This window comes from Candoia aspera, chromosome 17 (assembly GCF_035149785.1).
Source record: "Candoia aspera isolate rCanAsp1 chromosome 17, rCanAsp1.hap2, whole genome shotgun sequence".
Taxonomy (NCBI): Eukaryota; Metazoa; Chordata; class Lepidosauria; order Squamata; family Boidae; genus Candoia; species Candoia aspera.
The window spans coordinates 3,043,443-3,071,352 of record NC_086169.1 but is presented as its reverse complement, the minus strand read 5'-3'; the positions used below and the strand labels follow the sequence as shown (position 1 = coordinate 3,071,352).

The 27,910-nt window shown below is 52.5% G+C and overlaps 1 protein-coding gene across 2 annotated transcripts; it reads right to left on the bottom strand.

Annotated features, from left to right (window-relative positions):
* Positions 1–11: 11 nt before the first annotated feature.
* Positions 12–27,585, bottom strand: ZBTB7B (zinc finger and BTB domain containing 7B). 2 transcript variants are annotated; one of them, XM_063316861.1, is made up of 3 exons: positions 27,544–27,585; positions 2,192–3,188; positions 12–673 (listed from the first exon to the last, which is right to left on the bottom strand). In XM_063316861.1, exons 2-3 carry the CDS (start codon positions 3,178–3,180, stop codon positions 211–213), a joined length of 1,452 nt encoding a protein of 483 aa, XP_063172931.1. In that variant the 5' UTR covers positions 3,181–3,188; positions 27,544–27,585; the 3' UTR covers positions 12–210. The 2 variants fall into 2 exon arrangements, with proteins under 2 accessions (XP_063172931.1, XP_063172930.1); XM_063316860.1 differs by lacking the exon at positions 27,544–27,585 and adding an exon at positions 27,353–27,482.
* Positions 27,586–27,910: the final 325 nt, after the last annotated feature.

Genomic DNA, 27,910 nt, shown 5'->3' with positions numbered 1-27,910 from the left:
ACCCCCCCCGTCCACTTGACCCCCTCTCCGTGGCTTTACAAGCTGCTTAAGGCACGGAATCAGAGAGTGGGCAAGGCGGGTCCTAGTGCATCTGCCCTCCGTGCCAGCGGCCAGGGCACATTCTGTCATCCCCCCAGCGATGGCATGGCAGAAAGGATGAAAAGAAATAGTGCATCAGCAAGTCCTGTCGTGGTAGCTGTCTGAGGGAGCCTATGCTGTTTCGGCTGCTGCCGCAGGGCCATCCTTCTGCGCCCCCTCTTTGGCTCCCTCTTCCTCTTCCTCCTCGTCTTCCTCTTTGGGGGCAGGGGACATTGTGGCCCCCCCAGGTGCCCAGTAGTGGCGCAGCTCCTCCATCCGCCCATTGGCCAAGCCAAAGTGAGCGGAGGACAAGGGTATCCCGGTGGGTGCCAGGGAGTCGGGCTCCTGATCCGGACCCCGCCGCCGGCGCCTGGTCCGCACTTCCAGACAGTTCTGACCTTTCAGGTGGCGCTGGAGGTGGTCATCCTTGGCAAAGGCCTTGTGGCAAAGGCAGCACTCATAGGGACGGGCACCCGTGTGCAGGTGGAGGTGGTTTTTCAGATCATAGCTGTGCAGGAAGCGTGCTGTGCAGTGGGGGCAGGAATAGGGGCGCTCCCCCGTGTGTTTACGCATGTGGATCTTCAGCTTGTCGTTCCTGTGGAAAGAAGAGACAAGGAGGAACATGGGTGTAAATCAAGGGATGCATTGCTATGTATGTAACACTTAAGTTTCTAGTCCTTATGATGGTGGAGTGGAAGCCAGGAAGATGGAGTCAGCAGGGGGGCTTAATTTTGGGGATGCAGTTAATACATCAAACAAACAAACAAACAAATACTTGAGTATTTAGATATACAAATTAGCAATATCATCATCATTGTTTTTGTTGTTTAGTTGTGGTCTCGCGGTGGCGCTGCGGGTTAAACCGCTGAGCTGCTGAGCTTGCTGATCGGAAGGTCGGCGGTTCGAATCCGTGTGACGGGGTGAGCTCCCGTTGCTAGTCCCAGCTCCTGCCAACCTAGCAGTTCGGAAACATGCAAATCTGAGTATATTAATAGGCACCGCTTCGGCGGGCAGGTAACGGCGTTCCGTGTAGTCATGCCGGCCACATGACCACGGAGGAAGTGTCTTCGGACAAACGCCGGCTCTTCGGCTTTGAAACGGAGATGAGCACCGCCCCCTAGAGTCGGACACGACTGGACTTAATGTCAAGGGAAACCCTTAGTTGTGGTCTACCAGATAGTTCTAACTGGATTTGATATTTTTGACTACTGGATCCTTCTCAAGGATCTAGGACAGTCATTGTTGTGATATATGTGCTATTCCAAGTAATGCAACTTTTTGTAAATAATAATAATAATAATAATAATAATAATAATAATTCAGTAGACCTGTTGTTCAATATTACCCTGACCTTGTCAAACTCCATGAAGGGATAACGTTGGGGAAAGAACCTTCTTTACTTTGCTATTATTTAGATATTCTTTAACTCACTTAAATACAGTATTATTTAAACTATTTATTACTGCCTTATATTGCCTTATTTTATTTCAATAAGGTGTTATGGATTTTAAAAATAACTCCCTGTTTTCCAAAATGGTATAAAGATCATCTTTCAATCTTTGGAGATCGTTGAGAAATCATGGAGGATGGGTATAGTGATATGAGGATAATCCACATTTTGGTTATGGTTCAAAGACAACCCATTAAGGCATAACTGAACATTAATCAAGGTGAAGGCTAATGAAGTATTGTAAGTTGTATGAACACAAATGATAGATTTATATCTGCTTTTACCCAGCTGGGGGGCTCCCCAAGCACAGGCAGCTTGAGAAGCCAAGGATAGACAGTGATTTACCAGATAGAAGGATGGGAAAAATAAGGACTTCATCTTCCAGAACATAAGCCCTATAATTGCTAATGTGCTTGCTGGTTTTTAAATATTAATATGATATATTGGGTAGCTGTTAACAGCCAGGAGTCCCTAGAAATTACAGTCATATATAAACTAATGCATTCATCCATCTCCCTCCCTTCCTAAAATAAGACACTGGGTGGGGATCTTGTGGTCTCTCTCAAACCAAGATTTGATACCCAGACTCTTAATAGCTCTTCAGGCTTCAGTTTTGGGTGGTTGGGGAGGGACAGCTTATTCCGAGTCAAAATCAACTCTTACCGGGTAAAACGGACGCCGCACACCTCACAGGCAAATGGCTTCTCCCCGGTGTGCGTTCGCATATGGCGAGGTAGCTTGCCTGCCCCATGGATGACCTTGTGACAAACAGGACACTCCTGGGGCATCTGTGAGCGGCGTTTGCGTACCAACTTGTCTGGAGGATCGAGACCCACGGGCAGCCCATCCTGGTTTAGTCGGCGCATGTAGGATAGGATGTCGTGATCCACAGGTTCGTCGTCTGAACCCAGGTCTTCCGGGGAGAGACCAGGGACGTATGGGAATGGGAAGGTACGAGATGGTGCCATGACCTCTTCCTCCTCCTCGCGGGGGTGGCCCAAAGCTGGAGCAGGTGAGGCCTGGCTGGGAGGGCTGGGGCGCTCCTGAGTCCCCGTGGACGAGGGAGACAGTGAAGGGGAAAGCTCGGCGATGTGGTTGTTAAGCCTGGAACCTCTGGCCTGGAGAAACTTGCGAGTTTTTTTGCTACGACGGGGAGCTGGGAAAGCTGGGGGCTCAGCCAGATCGCCTTCCGTGCTGGGCAGGGTGCCAAAGGCTTCCAAGTAGCGTCGGGCTCGTTCCCGAGCAGCGTCGTCCGGAACGGGAGCTTCCAAGCCGTGCCCTTGCAGGATTTCCAGGCATGCCGCAATGACGCATGGGATCTCCAGGAGGCGCGCGGCGCGCAACACCTCACAGAGACTGCCCGTGCTGATGGTCAGGGTGGCGGTGTAGGCGAAGTCCAGCAGGGCCCCCAGAGCTTCTGCACCCACAAAATCCAGCTCACACACTGCCATGCTGGGCCCGGCGAAAAGCCTCTGGAAGTAGCGGCTGCAGGCAGCCAGCACTGCCCGGTGACTCTGATACTCGGAGCCCTGGGCCCGGAGGGTGACGTCACACAGCATTCCTCGGCGGCGCTGCTCGTTCAGACGAGCCAGCAATTCACTGCTGTGTTCAGGAAAAGGTATGCCAATCAAATCATCTTCAGGGCTACCCATTGCCTCACCTGTACGGGGAAAAGATACAGCGATATCAGCATCCTGCTGGGGCGGTTCAGCGGGGAAGGTGCTAGGAGTGGGGAGGCCCAGGTTCTAGTCCCCTTTCAACCACAGAAGATCCCTGGACTTTCAGCTTGGCCTACTCGGGATGGGTAGGAAAGGCAGGTTAAATAGGTAGTCCTCATTTAGCAACCACAATTGGGACCGGCAACTTGGTCATGATGCGAAACAGTCGTAGGTGAAACCGTGATTGTGCTTATGATCTGACTTCAGCTTTCCTTTGCTTTACAGACCTGCAAAGGTCGTCAATGCAAGGATTGGTCGTAAAGCTACTTTTTCATCACCGCCGTAACTGTGAATGGTCGCTAAACGAGGCAGTCGCTAATTGAGGACTGCCTGTAAATCAGACCATCACCATGAAACTCAATCCAATCCAGGCTGTTTTGTGGCCTTGGACTCAATTAAAAGAAAAGTCACCCACTGGTCTAAGACAAACTCCAAGGACTGGAGCTGTCAATCCTGCGGCTTCATTTTAATCATGGCGATGAATTATTGAGATTCGTGAGCGAGGACTTGATCCTGGTCCTGGCCGCCCACAAGGGGTGGGTTAGCAATGTTACGGGAGGGCAAAGGAAGGATGTGTGTACTGACGGGGCCCGCATCTCAGCGCAGGAGGAAGAGGCTTACCCAGATGTTACACGGCGCAGATCAAGGGGCTCGATAACCACCCGATCAAGCAGATTCCTAGGAAAGATAAATTTCTTCCCGCCCGCCACCCACTGCCTTGGGTGCCTCTGGGGGAGGCAAACCATTCGCGGTCAGCTTGGCTTTGAACCTTCGCTCAGCGAAGGCAGAGACGTAGGAGGTGCTCAGCGATGCTCTAGACTAGCCCCCCCCTTCTTCTCAAGGTGGCTGGGGAAGATGGGAGAGGTAGTCCCCGGTGCTTCTGCAGGATGCCCTTTGCCAATCCATATCAGGATCTGACCCATCAAGCTGCAGTGAGACGTGGAGGACCGATATTACAGCTATCTGGTTGAATGTTGTCATCTAGGACGATCTAAGCCGTACAGCATTTTTTCTTCTTCTTCCCTATGCCTTTGCTCTTTTAACTGTCAAGGCAGCAGTTTCAACCAGTGACGCTCTGCAGCCAATGGGAACGAGCCCACAAGGTAAGGGTCGAGCCCTGCAATTTTGGGGCGCCCCAGACAGGCCACATTCAGCCTCCAGGCGGCCCGCTGCGGGTCGCCCTCCCCGAGCGAAGTCGAGAGAAACCGACGGGCCAGGCCCAACCGACATCAGGCCAACGCGGATTTAATTCTACTGGCATCTAATTCCAATGATGGGGCCCCGTGCATCGAGGGACATCCCCCTCCTGTTGCATGAAAAAGAAGGACGGGTGGCATCGCTTGGAACGATGCCGTACCCAAGGTTTTTGGAAGCTGCACGCAACTGAGGGGCATTCGCTGAGCAAGTGCCGTGGTGCCAGCTGAAAACAGGGACAATGCTATTTTTCAGCCCCATTTTAAACACACACCTCTGAATTAAAGTGTGTGTGTGGGGGAACTACTGGGCTTATCAAGCTGGAGACAAAGGGTGGAGAGAAGTGGGATTGTTAAAAGCAGAAATGGCGCACGGGTGTGTGTGTGTGTGTGTGTGTGTCTGTCTGTGGCCACATCTGCTCCAGGCCCACACGGAAGAAACCGATGCATTGCCAAGTTCTCGGTAGAAAGAGCTGGCTGCCCGGTTGCCAACTGCTGAATCACCCTAGGTAGCTATGCTTGGCCAGACAGCACCTTTTTTTTTCCTGTTCTACAGCAATGAACAGGGGGTTGGTGGTGGTTTCTCAGCCTGGGAATGGCCCCCCCTGTCGGTTTCTCTGACCCTGGAAACTCGGGGGCAAAGGCAGCATGGTGGAGCAATCGGGGGGGGGGGATTTTCTAGTCAGTTGGCAACCCCAGCTGTGGTCAGAGAGGAACTGTAGAGCGGATCCAAAGCAGACTGATTTAAAAACTGAAACCTTTCTGGAAGATTTATGTATGCCCTATCTGGCAGGCCAAAGGAACAGAGCTGGCACTACCAGCTTGGTGTACCCATCCCGACTGGTTCATTTACAAGGCAAAGCCCCATGTGGATCCCCCCAATGGATTCTTTCCGAGAGCTGGTGAAAGCTGTGGGAGAATCCACCTGTCCTTCCCCCCATCTTTTTATTTGGAGAATAAATTGAATGCCAAAAAACCTGAAGCTGGCATTCTGTCCCCCCCCCAACCCCCAATCATTCCAAATATAAAAACCTGGGGAAGAGGGAAAGAAAACAACGATTTATTAAACTTGCATGCCCCCCGACTCTCAGCAACCCCTCCCGCCTTTTGCCCATGCTCAGAGGCACTCTCCTGTCCGGCCCCGCAAACCGGCCAAAGAGGACGCTTCGCTTGGGAAAAGAGATCGGCTCCCCCGCGTTCTCTGGTTTGCCTTCTCTTCCTCCCCACCTTTTGCCCAGATAGCTCAGGTGCCCTGGGCACAGATGTCAAGCGAGGTGGGGCCGAGGGATGGGGGGCAGGAGGAAGAAAATTGCAAGCATGCCCCTTCTCGCCCCGGGGAGTCAGCCAGGTCTGCGCTGCGGCCGCTCCCTGGCAGCTTGGATGCCCGCCAGGCCGGCTGTTTGCCTTCAGCAGGACAGGGGGAACGGGGTGGGGGGTAGGTGGGGGCAGGAACGGGCCGCAACAGGGGCCGCCCCTCCCCTTTCTGCCAAGCAGGCTCGACCGGCTGAGCAAGGGGTGGGCAAGCTGGATGGAAAACTGCCGGGCGTGGTGAAGCTAGGGCACTCTGACCGAAGATTTGGGCGCGGCACCTATCAGGGCAACACCCCCAGCTATGCCAGCTCAGCCCGGAGCCCGTGCTGGGCACGGAACCAAAGAGGAGAATGTTGCACATGCTTCCCAGACTCTGAGACCAGCCGCTCGGCGTCCAGAGACTGTCCCACTCTTTTCCCACCCCGGGCACCCGCCCTGCCAGCCTCCGGCGATGCATGCCCGTCTTTGGCTTCCCCCAACCAAGTCCCGGTTTGATCCGTGAGAAGGGCATCGTTTGCGGGGTTTGTGCAACGCGTTCGACTGGAAACTAATGCAACTCATTCCTAGTGCCACAATCCAACACAAACTCACTCAGGCCCACCCTAACCCACTTTGGCTTGTAAAAATGGCAGCTGTGATGTTGAACTAAGCCATCTAAACGTGGGTCCCCCTCCCCCCGGGGCTAGCTTCTCCTGTTGAATGCCTGCCTGTTCCTTGTTTATTTTCCCCCTTGGCAGCTTTACCTTTTGAACGCCTGCTCTGAGTTTGGCGAAGCAAAGGGAAAGAAAGCAAAGGAATGCCCCTTGGATCTTCGTTCAGGAAGTAGTCCTTCCCACTTCTGTGGCTGGGAGGTGAAGCTTGTCGACGAGGAACTAAGTCCTGACCAAACTCCCACCCAGTTAAGGAAAGGCTTAGCAGCAGGAAAGGGAGGAAGAATCAGGAAGGTATCAGCTGGGGAGGGATTTCCAAACATGTGTTGGGGTGTCCAGGAGAAAGCTTGAAAGAAATCAAAGCTTTTCCTGATGGATATCTGCCTGTTGGCATAAGAGCAGCAGGCCTGGCGCCTTGGCTTTGCAGTAAGTCCAGATCTGGGTCAAGCGTTTTCCTGAACTGCATGGAGTCTGGGATCTGCCCCAGTCTACACATTGGCTGACAAACACATTGGCTGACAAACACAGCACATTAAAAGCAGTTTTTTTCCAACCGTGGGAACTTTAAGATGTGTGGACTTCAACTCCCAGAATTCCCCAGCCAGCCATGCTGGCTGGAGAATTCTGGGAGTTGAAGTCCACACATCTTAAAGTTCCCATGGTTGAGAAACACTGCATTAAAGTAACTTAAAGAGGCTGGATCTCCCTTCCAGTGTGGGAAGCCTGAGTGCGAAGATCATGGTGAGGACCAGGGTGTCCTCTGAGCGTGGACAGAGATATGGGGAGGGCCAAAATAAGACCAGGAAATCTAGAACCTCAAGTTAGCCACTGCAGCTCCAAATAATATACCTCTCCCTTTTCACGCCCTCGGTAGCTGTATGCACCCACAGGGGGAACCAGGATGGTGAAAAAACAAGCAGCTGTTTTCGCAGGAGGCCCAGAACTTGGTTCGTATTAACCTTCGTTTCGCTGGTCAGTGGAAACGGCTGCCAGCTGCGTGAACCTTGTCTTTGGGATCAGTTTATCGCTCTGTCTCTTGAGAAACCCAGAAAAACGGGTTGATTCAGTTGCCAAGTCTGGAGTCTTGTGCAAACACAGCGAGGTTGCCTCTTCCAACCACAGGGCTCTTCTCTGGGTTTTTTGCAAAGGTTATATAGGAATTTGCAAAGCGATCGATCCAGCGTGGAAGGGTGTGGTACATTTATTTATTTATTTTGCACCAGAGGGATTAGAAGAGACAAGCTGGCGAGAACAGGGATGCTGAAGAGGCTGGCGCAAGGGTCTAGAAACAGACGAGGGGTGTAATTTGTAATATGAAAAGCAATTATACCACTTTAGCAGGGCTACCAATTTCCCCATCGCTCCAAGTACTTTGCAGAAATCCTGTTGCACCAATGGAGAAGCTGAGTCCGAGAGACTCCCAGGATTCATACCTGGATTAGTGGAGCAAAAGCTAGCAATTTATCCTCATGTCTTCCTTTGGTTTTAGTTCAATGTTTTGAAAACTTAGGGCCTAAAGACCTGCACGGTCGGCTGACAGTAATTTCTCAGTGGCAAGAGAAAAATACTCTGCCTGTGCTCAGAGGACACTAACCCTGCTTTGTTATTCCAGGACCAGATGTGGGATTTTAGGAGAGAGGCCGACATATTCATATGACGCCCTTCCGGTTCTCTCTCCTGCAGTTCTGTTGAAATAAAAACCTGCAGCAGGGAAAATGAAACCTGATCAAAGTTTCTTTCCATTCCTCAGCCCTTCTCAAGAAGGTCTGTCTTGGTCCGGCACACAGACGCAGGGCAGAAAACATTTTGCCCCAAAAGCGGTGGGAAAAGACAAGATTGAAAGCATTTCCATGAAAAGCCGGGTGGAATATTTTATGGCTAAAAGAAACAGCATCGCCCCGAATAGCATACGGGGAGCTGTACAAAACTCCCCCCAAATGGTTTAGTTCAATCCCCAGTCGAAAACAGCCAAGGAATCTTAGGCTGAAAGATGGTGGTGAACAGGAAATCTCAGCGTGGCGTCTCTAGCGATCTCCAGCTCAGATTTACGTCCCCCCACCCGCCCCTTCGATGTGGGTTCAAGCATCTTTTCCTGTTTTCTGCAAAAGGTTTCGTGAACGGGCAGCGAAGGGCCTCAACGCATTTAAAGGTGCATCAGGAACCGTGGCTGTGCAACCCCGCGGGCCTCTTGCCACAATCTACGAGCCCAATTGGCAGCACCCAACAAGGAGATGGGGGAAGGCGAAGGATTAAGAAGCAAAAAAGCCTTGCTGAGCAGCCAGCCTCCTCTATGAGGTCTAGCGGCATGCCTCGTCGACGAACTGTTAAAGCTCAGAAGGACATGGGGGGCTTCACGTTCTCACGAAACGGGCCCCCCCTTTGCTCGCTTGCCCGCAAAAGGCGGCTGATAACTGTGCATCCCGAGCTGAGAATACGAGGCCTTGGTGCTGTTTCGCCTGTGGAGCTCCAGAGCATGGGCAGACGGCCTTTTTCTCTCCCTGAAATCCGGCCGCCGAGAGCCACAAAGGCAGCGACTTCGATGTTTGAAATTAAAAGGGGTGGGTGGAACAGCGGATGTCGCAGTATCCTAGCGGGGGTGGGAGGTGAGTTTTTTATTTTTCCCCACCCCGGGGAGATGCTGAGAAGATAAGGCCAAAGATGTTGAAGACGGGAGGCAAGAAACCTCTCAGGGTGAGACAGTTACGGGAAATCCAAATTACAGTTAGGTAGAAATGGGGATTTTCTACGCTCTGATTTGTCACCCAGAGTACAAATTCCCCTGCTTTCCTCTACCAAGGGTTACTCTTTGGGCAACAGAGCGACAGAGCCGGATCAGGGCTTGAGGCACCCCTGAAAAAAATCAAATCCAGCCATTGGAGTGGCCTGCTTGGCAAATTGGGGAGCGGGGCAGACCAGGAGGGGTCCAGCTGTCTCCCTCGCCCCAGCCCCGTGGCACACGACAGGTTTCCCACTGCCGGCCTAAAAAAAAAATTAAAAGTCAAGGAAACCTGGTGCATTAGGGATGTATCAGGAGACCATTTAATGCAGAGTTTCTCAACCCAGGCCACTTTCAGATGGGTGGACTTCAACTCCCAGAATTCCCCAGCCAGCAACGTCAGAAACACTGATTTAATGATAAAGCAAAATTTCAGAGGAGGGGGTGCTAAAAGAAGGAACGGGGGCAACACATATTGCCTAGCGAGTGTTAATCCAAACCAGTGTTTCTCAACCTTGGCCACTTTAGGACAGGTGGACTTCAACTCCCAGAATTGCTGGCTGGGGAATTCTGGGAGTTGAAGTCCACCCGTCTTAAAGTGGCCAAGGTTGAGAAACAGTAATTTAATGATAAAACAAAAACTTTATTTTTTTTTGGCAGAACAACTGGGAAGAAGAGCGATTTGGGGGACCCTTAGCCAGATAAGATTTACCAGGTCAGATTTACTCTCCTGAGAGGCCTCACCAAGACAATTTGGCCAACTTTCACCCTCACCCGTCGAGCTGCTGGCTGCTTGGTCGGTTCCCTAAGCCGCTAGTCCTCAAGAGACCTCGGCCATGCAGACCCTGGAACCCAGCCCGAGCGTTCTGCTCCCTCGGCTTTCATGTTTGGGCTACCTCTGCCCATACAAGAAGGTGCAAACCTTTTGTTCCAGCACAGCGTTGGCACGGAGAATTCCCAAGGAGGCCCAGCCAAGTTAATTAAGAAAGAAAAATCCTGGGAAGCTGAATTGAGCTGGCCGCCACCAGCATAGTCGGTGTGGCAAGGCTGCTTCGTCAGAAAACCGTGGATGCCAATCTCTCATCCAGTTTGCCACGGCTCTGCCCCTAAGCCCTGAAAAGGAGTTAATTGTATCAGTCCACCTTGCAGGGCTGGAGCAAACTGGCCAAACACACATCAAGAGCCCTGGATTGCTCTCGCCGGCAAAGGCACTTTCTTTCCCCCCAACTGAAATGAAACCAAAGGTTTTGCAAGGTTTTGCAAAGTCAAATGCAGGTGTCTCTGCTAAATCCTGGGCGGTGGTCCACAATCCTTGTGATTGGCCGGGTTTGCTGAGCTAGATAGCCCCAGTTTCCTGTCTTCGGATGCAACTTAACAATCTGGAGTTGCCTTTTTGGCCCAAAAAAGAAGATTTGAAGATGAAATTGCAACCAGGGGGATGAAGTCAGTGATGGCGGAGAAGGAAGGAACCCGCAGCTTTGTCTTCGCTGTGCAAGCACTTTTAAATCCACACATCCTAGGAATCAAGACACATTCTCACTATATTTTTGCGTGCTGGAGCCCCTTTGGCATGACAATGCTGCCGGACCTCATGAAGGAAGTCCACTGTCTACCTTGCCCACTTAACAGAGACCCAGAAATTGAATTTCTAGCTCTCTGGGTGGAAAACGAAACGTGAAAAGGCCCTGCAACCTTCATACTAATAACTTTGAAAGTTTCTTTTTAAACTGGGAATTAGAACGAGAAGAGTTCCTTCCCAGACACAGGGCAGCAGAAAAAGGGACAAATTGATTTATACCTTTTTATCCCATCCTTCTTCCCAGGAGGATACAACTAGCTCACCTCTCTCACCAACAGACCTCATAAGGAAAGTTAGATTTAGAGACACTGTCCGGGGTCCTACACTGCGCTAATCAGGGATTTTAACGATACCGTAATTCGTTGACCAAGCCACAGTTGCTAGATTCGCAGATCACATAAAGCCCTAAATGGTGGCTTACAGACTGCGATGGCTGGTTTCATAAAACACACAAAACAGAACCACCGGATTGGTGGAACCCCAGTCTTCCATGGACTTGAAGTTAGGAATCTCCAGGAATAAAACCCAGGTCTCCATGATCTGAAGTGGAAGAATTAGCCAATTTCACCTTCCAAATGCATCAGTTTTGCTTTAGGGATTTTTAAAAAAAATGATCATCTTTTTCCTCCCTGGATGTCTGTGGAGGACTCTCTCTGCACGTGGAGGGCTCCTTTTTAAAGACCCCCCGACACTTTCCATACCAAATTAATTTTTCTCCTGCCCCTCCTGTCAATTCCAAAGCCCATTTGAGTCAAAAAGGGCCACAAAGGGAGGGAGATTGCTTGGCTCAGAGCTTTCTGCCCTTCCCTTCCCAAATCCCTAAAGTGGATGCACACTGAAAGCTTGGGGAGTCTTGCTCAGGAAGTTACCCATCTGGCATGAAAATGGGGCACAGGGCAGAGAAAGAAAGATGGTATCATCTGGGCATTAGCATGCAAAACTGGAATGGGGTGTGCTTTTCCCTTCACCGCCCATAAATCCCTCTGTTGCAAGGCCCCCGGGGAAAAGGGGGGCACCACCACAGCTTTCATCGGTGCCAGGCAGGCTGTGGGTGGGAAACTGGCATGCCCAAACAGGTTGGGAGAACATGCAGTTTCTCCTTGGGGTCAGAAGGACCCTGGGTCTGGGGGAAAAAAAAAACTTTCCGGGAAAGAGGCAAGGGAGTTAAAGAAAATGCCCATTCATCTTGGCTGGGACTTAGCTGCTAGAGAGTTCCGGGTGGGGTGGGGTGGGGAGGGATGGGAATACAGGGCCTTGGAAAATTAATTTCGAAACAAATCCCAGAAGCTCACTGGGAAGAGGGGAAAAGAAGCTGGTGGAAAGATGGGAACAGAAGGCCTGCCTAGCTGTGCAGCCACGGCACATGAGGCTAGTCCTCAGCGACTTAGGAGGACATTTGTCCCACCCAAGGCCTTTCGGATCCGCACAGGTTTTCGATGGCCCTTCCAGGCCCGCCTCGCGAAGGGGAAAAGTCTTCTTAACACCTTCTCCAAATGATAAAGAGGTGCATTTGGGGGTGGGGGGCATTTTGTGCCTCTCTCTCTGCAGGGAGGCCTCATTCCCATGTCAATTTCAAGAGCTGGGTTTTCAGCCTAGAGTTCAGCAGCGGTTGAGGTCTTTGGAGTTGAAATCCGGACAAGATTAAGGGTGGGGAGAAATGGGGCGTCTTGGTGCTCGGGCCAAAGCGGGGGAGTGCACTGAGAGAAGGGCACCCACATATTAACCTGTCAAGGCACCGTTTCCTCCCTAATTGTGGATCCAGTCAACATTGCTAGATGTTGGCTTCGTCGTCAAAGAGGCTTTAATGGCGAAGGAGAACCCCAGAGCCACCACGTTCCACTCTGTTTCAGCCAAATTATATTCTCCCCTTAAAAAAACTCTTTTAAACAATGGGGTGCCCACTTTCCAAACCCCAAATGCAGCAATGTCCAGTGACCAGCTTGGGTTAAGCCATTCCACTAACCCAGTAAAATCCCAAAGCCCATTCGGTCGGGACCAAGTGGGATTTTTATACCTGTTGACCTTTGGCCATTTTTTAAAAAACAACAACACCGAAGTATTAACTAAGCTGCTTTCTCTTATTGCCATTGCATTTGCAAACAGTCTTGGGCATCAGTGGTTTCCCGAGACGACAACAGAAATGTAGAGGGCTTCTGCTGCATTTTTGCAGCCGCTGAATTTTTCAGCCAAGGTGTCAAAAAAGACACCCGATTTCTCTCCCTGCCCCAAATCTTAATGAGGGTGGGATGCAGGGGGAACCCATCACGCCCGGCAGCTATTAAAAATAAAAAAGTAAAGTCAATTAAATTAAATTAAATTATTACAATTCCCACGGCTGGGCCCCGGATCACATGGCTGGAAAAGCACAGCCAACAGCAACTCATGCAGAGAGGCAACCGGCACCCTCTTGCAAAGATGGGGGATGCATGGAAGGGAAGAGGCTTTCTGGGAACAAGAGGCATCGGCTTCAGAGGGAAAAGCAGAGCCGTGGCCTCGTGCAGATCTGGCGGGCCTCCTCCCGTCAATCCATCTGTTGGTAAATTGATTTCGAGGCACCTGATCGGGGAGTGTGCAACTTGACTCATGCACCCGTGCAGGAAAAGCAAGGAGGCATCACAAGCAGGTCCTCCTCCTACAGCATTTGACAGTTACAGCTTGCAAGGCAAGGCAGGCCTCTTCCATCAACTGCATTCATTCCCACCCACTGGGGATTACAACACCCATCATCCCCAGCCAGGCGGCACTCCCGACGTTGCCTTTCCCCAGCTTGCAAAAATCCAGGCAGGGGTTGCAAACGGCCTCTCTCACTTCCCGAGCACCAGGAGAACCGGGGTCCGGGCATTTTGCAAATCCCGAGTTTCAACCCCCAGGGCGTGGGAGAAAAAGGAAGCCATTTGCCTTTAAAATCCTAGATAGATGTAGGTTCCAAGCTTTGATCTCCTCTGTTTACCATCATCTCAAAATGTGCTCTCCAGGTAGTCAGAAGGTTAAAACTGGGTTTGCAAAGTCAACTTGACGCTTGAATGCATGCTAGCATTGCATTGCATTCCCTCCTGGTTGCATTCAGATAACACTCTTAACCCGGTTACTGAAGCCACCCGTTTTCTCTGGACAAAACACGAGTCCGTAGATCAACCAGACAGACTAGGTTCTCACCACACGCACAGGCCATCACAAAAACAAACCGGGATGAACGAACCAAGGTTAATCGATTGTACGACCAGGGCTTGACCTGACCTTATTAGGCAAGCAGTGTGAACTTAACCTTCAGGTGATTGTTAAGTTCAATTGTTTTTCATACAGGATGAAAAACAAATATTCAAAGATTAAAGTTCTGCATTCAGCGGTATTTTGGATTTCACCCTCTGCCCACTTCCAAAGAAAGAGCTGAAAATTGAGGGCAACAGCGAAGCAGAAATGATTCAGGTGAAAAAAGGGTGCCACCTTATCGATTCTCTGAAATTGGAGGGGGAAAAATAACGCACAAACTTTGGGCTGCCTTTCTCCTGGCTTCTCAAACACTGAGGACTAGAAGGGCTATCGACGTTTTGAACTCAGCGCAGGTGCGATGGCAGCAGAGCCGTCGCACAATCCATTAACCATGGCAAGTTAATCCTGGTTGGGAAACCATGATGGAAATTCAGCTCGGCCTTCCTGGCCCCGAATTCGAATTTCGCCAGGCCAAGCTGCAATCTCCAAAGAGAATTTTTTTCCCTCCCTCCTGGTGCACCAAGGTCATCCGAGATCACCCTCCCCCTGCAGCAGACCCCTCACACTTGTGAGAAGACCCCCTCCCCTTCTAAATGCCCCCGACTTAATGCCCCCTCCCTACAAAGTCCTCGGGGCAAAAGTCCCCCAGCACTTATTCCAAAGCCTACCTTTGGGAATTGGGCATTGCAAGTTGGGAGGGTAGCCGAGGAGAAAAGGAAGGACAGATTTTTTTTAGGGGGGGAGATGCAAAATATGCATCAGGGGTCCTAGAACCGGGCAGAACCCGAAATCCACCCCTGCTGGTTTCCGCTGGCTTTCTCTACCATCTCGGAGTCGTGCCAGGCGGGCACACGTCTTGGCAGGGCCTCGGCGTTGCAGCCTGGCAGCCTTACCCTAACCTTTGGGGGTCCTAGGCAATAGAACTGTGGCTCCCCAATGCTGCCCCCCCCAAATCTTGCCAATATACCCCCCCACTCACCCCTTGCCACGTTCTTTCCTCCACTGGCGTCTGCGAGAACCCAAACCGATCTGAGCCAATCTAAGTGCAATGGGTTAGCACACCCCGGCTCTCATCCCACCTCAAAGCGGGCACGCCCACACCCCCGGTTATGCAGTGCCGTTCCCACGTTCCCGCCCCTCTCCCCCTTCTTTTTAACTCTTTCACCATCCCCAGGCAGAACAGCAGCCCCCCCAAGTCCCCTCGGCCCTCCTTGGAAGCCCCCCCAAAGAGGGAAGGATGTGACCGAGTCAGGAAATACCCCGTTCCAAATTGAGGCCCTTGAACGCCTTCCGGTAGTTTCACCACGCCCCCTTTGACCTTGAGCCACGCTTGCCCACCTCGCAGGGTCGTGGGAAAGGCTACAGTAAGGCCCCCACGGCTTGTTTAAGCCCCCCCCCCAGCCTGTTTCTTACAGGACTGGCCTTTGCGCATCTGCAAATATTGAAGGACAGCATCCATCCTGCCAGACTGCAAGCCAGTGGCTTCAGGGATTGAATAGGCCAACCGTGGTTTGCTGTGGTAGTTTTTTTTTCTTTTTAAATGCTCAGTTTACAGCTCTGCTGTCACTGGACAGATGACCTCCACCTAGGGTTTTTTTTTTTTTGAGATCCGCCCAATTTAGGGGCTGTTCCCGCTGAGCTAGGCAAGATCAGGTACACTGCCTCCAAATAGGGAGGCTTGATTTTTAAAAGCCGTACGGGCAGATCTAGATCTTCCTGTTTGGAGAGGGGGGGCACCCCTCCCTTTAGGGATGCTCAGAGGCAGTACCTTTTAACCATTCTCCCGAAGGGTGAGTTGTCTGCCCTTAACCGCGACATCAACCCAACTTTAAAGCAAACTTGGCGTGAGCATCTATTCATTCCAGCCAAAGAGGTGGGCAGAACAGGCAGACAATCCCCACCCCCATCTAATTCTACACTGGACACACCCCAAGACGGGATTTTATTTCTGCAACTTAAACAGCACCCCCCCCTCACACACACACACCCCGCCGGGGACAAGCTGGAAGTGTTCAAGAAGTAACTCTGATCCATTGTATTTCAAAATAATTTCCTTTCCTGCATAGGTACTGCAGTAGAGAAATATTCCAGCTGAGAGGGGCCTCTGAGCACGTGCCAAGTGCTTTTCCCACCCATCCCATGGGAAATAGGGAAACCCAACTATCTAAGCAAGAGTCACTTGCTGAGATGGGCGGCTATAGAAATTGAATGAATGAATGAATACCAATCTGTATTTTAGGAATTGTTGTCTAAGTGGTGGTGGGCATTCCACGGATATACGGAATTGGGCATATAAGAAATAGAAAGTAGAAAACTAAAGTTTGTCTCATCATATCAGAAATCACGACTGTCTCACAGGGATAGAAGAAAAGGAATATTCTTATTGAAAAAGAAAGGAAATAACTACATCAGAAGATGGGATTATAAAACTAACGAAATTTGCAGAAACGGCAAAGCTGACCAGTTTGGTCAGAGAAAAAACAATAAAGGCTTTTTCTGAAAGACTGGAAACTTTATAGGGACTTTTTGCTGAAAGAGGGAAAAAAATGAATTGGTGATTTGAATTTGGGGATTCAAAAGGGGATGAAGAGGTTGGGGAAAAGTTTACGTTTATGTTCTTTCTTTTCCTTTTTCCATTTCCCTCTTGTTTTTCTGTTTCTTGTTTTCTATCTTTGTTCCTGTTTGTTTGGTACGTTTTATTCCCCTGAAACATTCTCATAAATTAGTGTCTAATGTTATTCTAATAAAATTCATTAAAAAAATAAAATTAATTTTAAAAATTCTAAGGAAATTGGTTTCATCGCTCCCATTCATTGGAAAACTTATTTTCCTCACAAATATATGAAAGGAAAGGAAAGGAAAGGAAAGGAAAGGAAAGGAAAGGAAAGGAAAGGGGAAGAATATTCTCAACAGCCTCTTCCCCCAAATTGGATTCCCAGAAATCTCAGCAACAGCCAGGGGAATTCTGGGAGCTGAAGTCCACCCATCTGGCACAGGGATTTTTGCCAGCCACTCTGCAGCAGGAAGGAAAACGCTCTGCATGTGCTCAGAAATGCATTCGCCTCGGCTCTTACGATCAAAGCCCCGCCCCGCCTTGGGAGATCTAGGGAATCAAAAGAGCAGCTTCAGAAGGAGCCGTTCCTGGAAGAATAAAGTGGCATCGGTGCAGCTCCAAGGGTGTCTGCCAGTTTGGCCGAATCCCTTGCCGCACGGCCCACTTCTCCGAGCCAGATCGTGGCGTTCATCGGGGCTGGGCCGAGACTGGCTTGCCACAGCCTGCCTGGCGAGGCCCCCACCCGAGTCGCTGGCTGAAAATGCCAGCTTGACTCAGCTCCTCGGGCAGCCCAACCAGAACGGGTGTCCTGGGAATTCTGCTTCCCCTCCGACAGGAAAATGCAACAGGAAGGCCCCCAGGCCAGAAAAAGTGGATTTTTTTTTCTCCCTTGCTCCCTCGAGAACCGGGCACATGCTATTCTTGAGAGAGAGAGGGAAGAACTGGAGAGTGGCGGCTTTAAAAAGAGGCTGGCACTGGCGCTGGGTGCAGGACCCGAAAACTTTGGGGCACGGGTTCAAGTTCTGACGAAGGTGTGCTCACACCTCCCCCAGATGGATCTGAGGAAGGGAATTGCGCCTTTGCCGCCCGCTGCACCGATTCCCCAAAGGAAAGATGCAGCTAAGCCATTCCAGAGGACCGGAGAGAGAGCTGGAATTTTTCATTTCCCCCTCACCCCTCCCCAGAAACTGCCTTTGCAACAAGTCCTGCCTGAGTTGGGCAGGCTGTGTTTCCCCATTTCTGTCCTTCTTTCAACCGCCGGTGGAAAAATGAAAAGGAAAGGGGGGAAAAAATCTCTGCGTATATAGGCTGCGGCAAGAGAGGACAGAATGGGAGGAGGAGTGGAAAGAGAGAATTGGAAATGAGAAAAATAAAAGTCAAATAACGCAAAACAGGGAAACGGAGCGAAAAGGCAACCCCTTCGGTAAAAAAACAGCTGGTGGAAAAAGGGGAAGCGAGGAAAGGGGCAGCTTCCGGAGGACAGTGATTGTGTTAATTTCCCATCCCTTTCACAGCCTTTCACAGAGTTGCTGCTGTTGTTGACAACAACACAACTGAGGGCCATGCTCAAAACCCCCATCCAAATGCCCTTGGACAACCAGCTGTCACAAGCCTGCAAGCACAATTATTTTCCCTCTGCCCTCCATCCCGAGTTTGAATCTCGCCTGGCCCCCAATCCCCCCCACGGGGCACAAAGCCAGCTGCTGTTTCCCCATCCTCCTTGCAGCACAGAAATCCTCTCTGCCTACACCGCAGGGCTGTGGGAGGAATGGCAGAGATGGACTCCAAAGTCCATTGGGCTCCCCCGAAAAAGGAATAAGTTGTTATTTTTGCAAAGAATTCTTAACCCAAATGGGGGAAAGGTAGCCTAGAGGTTGTAAGTGCCCTCCTGATTAGCTTTAAGGGAAAGGCACTCTGCACATGCTCAGGGGAACTGCCACCAGCGTGTCACAAATGCGAGGTGGAGCACCACAATGGTGTGGAATTAAACCAATTCCTGCCAGATCTTGCTTCCGTTTTCCTTCTGCTCGGCGCAGCAGAATCTCAGTTTTCTGAGATTTTTCTGGCCAGAGATCCCTTTTTACACATTTTGCACACCCATGTGCCCAAGACAACAAAGGACAGGCTTTGCTGTAAATATCAGAGGCAGGGGCTTCCTCAAAGGCCAAACCAATGACCCTGTTTCATCGCCTCTGCTGCCTCACCTACAAAGATAGACTGCCCCTATCTGAGGAGGCTCATTTGGCCCTTCTGGGGGTCCTTCCACAGGTGGATGTGTCCCACCTTCACTTCAAACCTTGGCTATTAATAGTGGGTGGAGCCACAAGCAGATGTGGGTGGGGGCTGCAAGCCGGAGTGATGGCAATGCCTCTGCCTTGCTCCACCTTGGCCCTTTCCAGATGCCCAGGGACCAAGGCCTGAGAAAGCTACTCCTCCAGAGGGCAAGCTGACAAAAAGAGGGAGGGGATGGGTGGGAAGCGATCCTCAGAAAAGATGTTTAAGATGGGAGTCATGCCGGCCACTTATTCCATGCTTAAAACATTTCCTGCCAAGCACCTGGCATTTGGGGATAGTCTGCCCCTGACTCTGGAGGCTCTGCTGAGCAAATCCCAGCCCTATTCTCTCCTCTTCTGGAAAGCTGGCCTGAATTTGCTTACGAAGATCCAGGAAGAAAAAGAAAGAAAGAAAGAAAGAAAGAAAGAGGGAGGGAGGGAAAGAAAGAGAAAGAAAGAGGGAGGGAGGGATGGAGGGAAAGAGAAAGAAAGAAAGAAAGAAAGAAAGAAAGAAGAGCCAAGCGGGCACCAGAAGCAGCAGTTCTTTGCCCTTTTGCCCAATGCAGCTCCCCACTAACTGCCCCCCCCCGGAACCTGCCCAGGTTGTGCTACTTCCTGGCAGCCAAGCGCCCTGGTAGAGTGATAAGGTGGGTGAGCCTGAGCCGGGCACCATGATCTGGCATGGCACAGAGGGTTCGGAGCAGGGCCGCCGGGGCTGCAGCGGAGGGGGGCATGGGGCGTGGAGAAGGCCTTGCCAAGCAGGCAGTGACTCAGCCTGGGTGGGGGCGTCTGCTGCAAGCACTTTCTGTTGCAAGCTAAAGCTGCTATTATCCTCCTTCCCCAGGCGGGGAGCTGACGAAGGAACAGCGAGACCTCAGCCCGAAACAGAACAAACAGGACTCGGCGGCAGCTTAGCCAGCTTGGCGTGGGGACAGCTTTTCCAGGAAGCCGGAGCAAGAGTTGGCCCGAGCATGCGCAGATCTCCTGGACGCCACAGAGGGACCCCTGAGGCCCTCATCTCCTCTCAGGCCTGGAAGGAGGAGAGGGCGTCAGAAGGGGAGGCTGCATTTCCAGGTTTTCTGGCTGAAGACCCCCGCACAATTATTAGCAACCGCCCCCCAAGACGCAATGGCTTGGGTGCCCCCCCAACCGCCCTCTGGGGAAATCCAAATTGACTAAGCACGGAGGACTTCCCCTGATGGACAGCATGCTCCCCACCCACTCCCTACCCCCATTCTCTCTATGTGGTGAGGATTCCCTTCTGCTCTCTAGAGGAAGAAATGTCTGAAAAACCTGCCATCAGCACTCTGGAACTCCAGACTCTCCAAGGAAGGCTGTCTGGAAGACTGTGGGCAGATCGAGCCAGTGAGCCAAGCTGCACCCAGGCTCGGAGAACAGATAGAAAGGGGGGACAGCTGCGGGCAAACTGCTTGGAAAAAAAGGAGTGGGTTTTCTGCCCTGAGGATCACAAACCCAGGGGGGGTTCAGAAACCCACCTCGTCTTTTCCAAGCCAAAACCCGCCAAGAGGAAGCTAGCAAGGGGCAGGGAAATCCTTCTCAAGCTGCTGTTGTGATTGACTATAGCTCCCATCATCTTTGGCCGAGCTGGCTTGGAATCATGGGAGCTGAAGTTCAAGATTTCCCAGTTGGGGACAAGTGAGTGAGTGGCCCAGCCTGGAAAATCTGCGTTCGATCCGCCACTCCATCTTAAAAATGAGCCAGAAGCAACAGGTGCATTTCTGCTCTATCCTACATTAAAGGGGCGTTGCAGGGCCAAAGCGGGAACGGGAAGATCTGAACTGAGACCCCACCATGCCCACATTCCCAGTGCCCACCTGTCCCCCCACCAACACTGCCACAGGTTTCAACCCCTGTGTCTTTGCAATGCACTGCTCAGTGTATAGATCACGCTTACAACAACCTTGACAGGTGGGACGGAATTGCTTCTCGGGAGGTGAGGATTTATTTATTTATTTGTCTATCAAATTTTGCCACCGCCCATCTCCCCACAAAGGGGGGACTCTGGGCGGGTTACAACCAGGATGCATGGTGGGGGGGGTGTTCCCTAAACTCAATTTCTTATTACAGGAAGCAGGGAGGGGAGGGTGGGTTTGGGCAGAATCCAGAGCCAAGAAGACAGTTTCTAAAGCGGGTGGGTGGGATTTTTGAAACAGGACGACGAGAAGTGGAAACTCTCTCGAAAGATTTAAGATCAGAAGCTTCCGACAGTGTAGAGCAGCGTTGCTGAACCTTGGCCACTTTGAGATGGGTGGACTTCAACTCCCAGAATTCCCCAGCCAGCAAAGCTGGGGAATTCTGGGAGTTGAAGTCCACCCATCTCAAAGTGGCCAAGGTTCAGCAACGCTGCTCTACGCCATTCCTAAGGAGGTGGGAAAATTCACAGACTAAACCAGGGGCCCAAGAAGCTTGCACACTCGCCCTGGTTTTGCACACTCACCCCAGTTTTGCACACTTGCCCTGGTTTTGCACACTCACCCCAGTTTTGCACACTCACCCTGGTTTTACCCAGAAGAGCAGGCCGAACTTTTCCACACCCCAGGGCCTAGCCACAGCTACCGAAAAGACTGCGAAGGGGTTTGGGGGGAAGAGAGAGAGAGAGAGAGAGAGAAATGGGCAGGGAATTATCCAGGGTGGGACTCAGCCCCGCAGGGCAGCTGGGTGGGGTTGGCTAAGTGGGTGTGAGTTGGGAGCAACAACGGGCACTTTGGAACAACAGGTTGTGCTGCGTACGAGGGGAGCGTGCATGCACGTGTTAGGCACGAGAGAAGCACTTGATGACTTTCAAATCCAGGCCCCTCCATAGCTCCCATCATCCCCAGCTAGGATTTCGCAAAAGGGCCCTTGAGCACATCCCTTTTCTCTTTGGGGACAGAATCGATACCACAAATGAGATTTTCAGAACAGGAAGGCAGAGACTTGCCCCAGCTCTGGAACCACGCTGCCTGCTGGGGAGCAGCGCCAAGGCTGAAAGCAGTAAACAAGCCAGTTTCTGAGCATACACAGAGTTCTGTTCTCTCCCTGCTGAACAGCCCTTGGGGAGTGTTGGGACAAAGGGGCAGAGGGAAGGGGAAACGGTTCTAATAAAAATCTTAAAAGCCTGCCTGTTGCCAATTATTTCTTTTTTAAATATCTGGTCCAATCATTCAGCCAGCCGGCATCACCATTTTTCTCCTGCAACCGGTGCTATCTCAAAGAAACCACCCCACTGGGTACAACAATCTTAAAAATCCCTGAGTGCTTAATTTAAATCTTCAGCTTTAAACGACATGCCTCTTTTTAGCTACTTTGGGCCCAGCATGCAGCGTTGACCGGGGAGGGAGGCTTGTGGGCAGCCGGATTTGAGCAAGGGGCATATCACATGGAATCAACGATTGCAGTAAGAGTACGGGGAAAAATTGACTTCAGGCTGGGTCCAAGAAGCATCCCCAGCTCTGAAACCTTTCTCCTTCAAAAAAGATCTTTCTTTTGCCCCAAAGATCCTAACTCTGTGGGCCAACTGACCCCAAAGAACTGTGGCACACACCCACCCACCCACCCCTGTTGGCTAATTTGCTTGCTCCCACCCAACATCAGTCGGGACGACCCCCACTGGAATTCATGTCCTTAAAGAAGCAGGAAGGAAAAAGCTTGTTTTGTCTGGATGCATCTCCAAGGAGATCCAGACCAGAATGAAGCATCTTCAGGGCTCTGGGAAGCTCCTGGGCAGGGGAACCATCCCTGCCCCCGAAAGGGTGCCCCTGCGCTTACCCCATCCGGTGCCCATGTGGTTGGCGGAGAGCAGCTGAAACACAAGATGTCAGCTGCAACAGGGCCCCAGAAGCACTGCCTGACCCACTTCTCTTTCCGACTTGTCACCTGCTTTCCTTTTCCCCTTCTAGGGGAGGGGAACTCGGCTGAGTCAGGCCACCTGTTTTTTAGGGGAACACCCCTTTTCTAGGGGAGGGGTGTGTGTCGTCCCCTGTCCCCAAAGCTTTGGGCAGCAGGGTCCCTCCCGTGCATGGAGAAAGGCAAAGATGCTATTGCAGGGGAAGGAAGAGCTGAGTGGCTGCTCTCCTTGATGGCAAAATAGGTCCCCGGAGTTGAACCCGGGGCACGTGGGGCAGGGGAGAAGCTGGCGTGGGCCCTGCCGAAGGAAAACCCAGAGAACTGTTGGGCAAGGCCTCTGCCCTTCCCCACCGGCCCCAAAGTCCAGCGTCTAGCATCTCCCCCAGACCAGAGTTCACCTTCTTCCTTCTTGGCACTGCCAGCCAGCTGGCAAGATGCCCAGCTGTGCCTCGCCTCCCTGAAGGTTCAGCCTCCTGGCCAAAGGAGGCTCCGGTTTCAAGCCAGGAGGGTGGGGAATGGGCAGGGGGTTGCCATGGAGTGCCTGCCCTCTCTCCTCGGCCCCCACCCCACCCGGGAGGGGGGCATCTCTGGCAAAACGCTGGGAGGGGCCCGAGGAAGATTTCTCTGCGGTTTCATCAGCCACCCCCCCCCCCAGGAGGCGTTGCTGCCTCCCAGCAGCCAGGGCAACTGGGCCATGGGGGCCGCGCCACGTCTGGCTCGTGGCAGCGATGGAAAGCTGAGCTCCGGAGTTTTTGAACCGGGGCACCCATTCTTGGGGTACGCACCTGGGTCCTTTCCATGCCTTGTCAAAAGTTACAAGAGATAAATGGGATGCTGGGTGTCCACCCAAAGGGTGCCACGTGGGACCACGCCAGCCAAGAGTCCCTTTGGCCTGCTGCCCTTCTGTACAATCGAAATGATTCTGCGCCAGCCTCCTGCCACCCAGGACAGCCCCTGAACTGGGGGCAACTGGACTGGGAAATTCCACAGCACCGGTTGAATTTCTGCCTGCAACAGAGAGGGCTCGCAGCTTCGGCCTGTTAAGAAAGAAGGGATTGGGATTGGGAGCTGAACCCCAAATTCTCCTGCAGAGGTCAAGGTCTGGCTTGTTCATATCGCCAGGAGAAACAAAGACTTTAACTTCCTTTACATTGCATTTTGTCACTGATTAAAAAAAAAAAGTTTTTGTGCCTGCTATTCCCCATATGGGGTCAAGGGGCCATTGAGGGGTAAAGAACTCTGCACATGCTCTGAGTTCAGGCCCACAATTGATACCCATTGCCCATCCTGCCTTTCCCCACCCTGGGGCGTTTTAGGGCCTCGAAACAACCTGACATCGAGGGAAAAAGCAGTAGCCGAAGCTTCTCTGGCAGGGAAGAATTCCAAAAGCAATTAATTATTTTAAAAAATAAAAAATAAATTCCAGGCGAAGCTGAGAACCCACCTGATGCAGGTAGAGACACTGAAGACATTTCCAGGCTCCGGTTCATTTCGGTGCAGCGCATGCCCACCCACCCCACCTCCTTGTTTGATAAGCTCCTGGCTTGCCAACTGCGTACCGCCTCACCCCCAGGGGTTTTGCACGCATGCACACACGTGCAAACAGAACCATCCACCCTCAGCCCTCTCTAGCTTCTTGCAACCCCCCTTCAGTCCCCTGAGCTTCCATGTCCAGGACACCTGGGGACATACAGCAGGTGCCTTCTTAGTGACACACCGCACTCACCTTTGTGCTGCCAGCTGGGAGCATTCGGGGGGAGGTGAGGTGTGCCAACAGAAGCTTCCTGCCCCCCAGTGATCCATGGAGGCAGGGAGGGGAGGCCTTGGGGGCAGTGCCAGCCAATCTCGGAAGCTAAAAAGGGTCTGCCCCAGTGAGTGCTTGGATGGGGGACCACCTGGGGATTTCAGGGCTGTTGGTTAGAATGGAAAGTGGAAAAAAAACATCGCCAGAGCAAGCCACTTCTCAGAACCCGGGCGAGCATGATTCACCCAAACCATTGCTTAAGCTAGACCCACAAGCTGCCATCTTTGCGTTAAGCAACTCAGAATAAACTCCATTCCTGGCTGCAGATTCTCAAAGGCTAATCGGGATCAACGGCTGGACCGGAATATCAGGAGGCCGAAAGCTGATGGAGAAGTCTTGAAGAATTGGTCCCCCATCTCCCTGCCTCCCCCCGCCCCCGATCCTCTGTCCTGCTTCTGCATAATTTTTCCCACTGCTTTTTAATTAAGAACACTTCCATCCGCTCGGATAATTGTCCACTCCGAGACCGCTTTCTTCTTCCCTCGAGTTTCACGCACGCAGGAAACTTTCCAAATTTGCATGTTTGATGTGAAAATAATTCTTAAAAAGCCCTTTTGCCTTTCTGGGGTGCAGAAAGCATGTTGAAGCACATGGCATCGTTGCCTATCTTCCACCTTAGGGCCCCTGCCTCAGCAGAAAATAAAACAGACTTTTTGCTGCTTTATCGGTAGGAAAAGGGGGGGGGGTTAAAAGCTGAGAAGCAATTGCAAACAAGGGCCTTTTCTCTCCTTGTCTCCCCTGCCACCCCTTGTAAAACTGCTTGGCGCTTCTAGATTTCTGCCGTGCCTAGCAAAGCAATTCACCGGATCCTAAAGATTCCCAGAAATGGCACATCCAGTTCTGCAAGGGTGACCTCATGGAAACACACCCCTGCGAAGGAGGGCAGAGTAATCAGTGGGGCTGGGTGCGCCCCGTGGGCCAGAGTCCAATCAGAGAGTTTGCCCAGGGAAAGTCATGCATCCATCCACAGAACCTTCCCATCCAGGGGAGGCTTAAAACTCGGCCTCTGCCAGAGCAGACCTGCCATTCCAAAGGGCATAGTCAGAATCAAGGTCTCCTCAGGAGGAAGCGATAAAGCTTCTTGCTGATTGGAAGCTACTTCTGGCAATTGGGGGGGGGCAGGAATGGGAGAAGGACTCTGTTGGACTCCACCTGCGTGGAAGACCCAGGAGGAGAGCCCCACAGATGCCAAGGCACAATTACTGTCGCATGCCCACCTTTTAGTGCCAACGGGAGCTGAAAACCCACAAGATCATCCTGGTTGGATTATTAATGCCCACCAGCCCCACCAGGACAGCGTACAAGGAGGGATGCGGGGAGTTTTCGCTCTGCAACACGTACCACCGATTCCTCTTTTCGCAAGGTGGTATCGCCTGACATGGCACCCTCTAGATAGGCAGAAGGGGTGAGTTAGTGAAGCTAACCAAGTATGGCACGAGGGAACAACAGCCAAGAAGGTGGGACAGTCTAGGGAACGGCGTAACAAGGCCAAACAGGCAGATCCTGCTAAATGAGACAGCCATATCTTAATTGTGCCCACTCATTTCGGTAAAGTGCCTAGACTGGTGCGTCGGAGCGCCCCTCAATCCCACCCAACATTGCCCCAGAGAGTTTGAACGAACAGAAAACAGCTGCTGCTCCCAGAAGGAACAGAGAAAACAAAATCCTTCCAGGCAAATCCTTTACTCAACCAGCTTTCTCATATTTGAATGTGCCAGGCGGGCAGAATCCAAGGAAGGTGAGTTGCCTACCCCGGTTAGCATCCGACTGCTTTGCCACAGACGGAGGGAAAAGGATCGGAGCCGATTTAAGATTTGAACCAGGTTTGAATGCCGTCTCTAGGCCCAGAGGAGAAGCGGGGGTGGGGGGGGGAGACACACTGGTTCTGGACAGATGGCAACTTTCTGCCCCACTCTGCAGCGTGTCATGGCCCATCCACCCTGGTTCTGGACATGATGCCAAAGACTTTTCAACCCCCCACCTTTCCCACAACACACACAGCCTGAAAGGACATCATTGGAAAGTAAAAAATGACTCAATCTTCCAGTCTGCTGAACGCCTGCCCGTTCCACCCCCCCACCCCCAGCTATAGGGTTTAGGATGGGGGGCAAAGAAATGTCCCTCACCCCAAATGGAGAACATCCTTTGCATCCGGCCCTGCGTGGACCCAGCACATTCACAGGACTATATTTCACTCAACTGAGCCCGGTCTGGGACGCTGACCCATAGATTGACCCAGCCGGGCCTCTCGGCTGAAACGGGCTGGACTCTATTGTGGCTAAGCTTGTGGGGTGAATGTAGATACGAAACACCCTTTCTGGATGTAACTTTGGATATAGATGGGAAATATGGGGGTTTTCCCCTGTGATCAGAACTCTTGACTTGATCTTTCCTCCCCCAACCCAATTCTATGTCTGCCACCTGCTTTCTGGGAGGTGGGGGGGAAGGCTGGGAGAAAAGGGGGCAGTGTTGTCTGGGGGGAGGAAGAGGAAGGAGAAAGCTAATGGAGGGGGGAAGGGAGGGGGGAATTAGGGGATAATTGGGGGGGAGAGAAAAGGGAGAAGGGGGAGTGAATGTACAGGCACCCCCTCCCCCTTCTGAGCCCTCGGGTCAAAAGTCAGCTCAGGCTACCAGGGAGACAGGAGTGTAAAGCGACACACATCCCCCCCCCCACCAATATATAGAGAGATGAGTTGGAAGGGAGGCACCAAAGCTGCCTGCTCCAACAGGCGCCTTCCAGATGCGCTGGATCACCTCCCCCATCATCCCCAGCCGGCGTGGCGGCTGCGAATGGGGAGGGGGGCGCCCACTCAACTTCTCCGAAGGGCTCCGGGTTGGGGAAGGCGGCGGCGCGGGAGGTGGGGGCTGGGCTGAGGGGCTGGGGAGAGGACGAGCGGGGAGCGGAGACCCCCCTCCCCTTCCCCTGCCCCCGCTGGGGAGAAGGGTGCCCCGAAAGGCGGAGGCACTCACCCCGCCTTGGCGGATGCTGCTAGGCCGGCTGGCGGTCGGTACGGCGGGCGGGGGGCGAAAGAGCGGGGCGCTCCTGCTGGTGGCGGTGGCCGGTCTCTTCGGCGGAGTGTCGGGCACGATCCCTCCTCCCTCCCACCTGGCGCTCTTCCCCCTCCCGCTCACCTGTCCTCCTGGCCACGCCCCCCACTCACCTGTCCGCCCCCTCCAGCTTGGCGACCGCGGCCGCAGGCGACCTCCGCCTCCCAGGAAGGGAAGGAGCCTGGCCCCCGCCCTTGCCCCATCTTTCCCTTTCCCCCCCACCGCCCCCACCCCCGGCCAGCCCCACCCCGCCCCTACCTGCCCCCGAGCGCCGCCTCACCTGGCGGAGACCCTCCTCGCCATCGGTGCCCCGCGCGCCCGGGCGCCCTACTTTTCCAGGCGCGCAGGAGATCCCCGCCTCCGGAGCTTCCTCATTGGGCGGAGGGGAGTCTCGCCGGCTTCCCATTGGCGCGCCCGGGCTGCTCTTCACCCCTCCCCGAAATCTGGCTGGAGGTGGGGGGGCAGAGCCGGTGTTCTTGC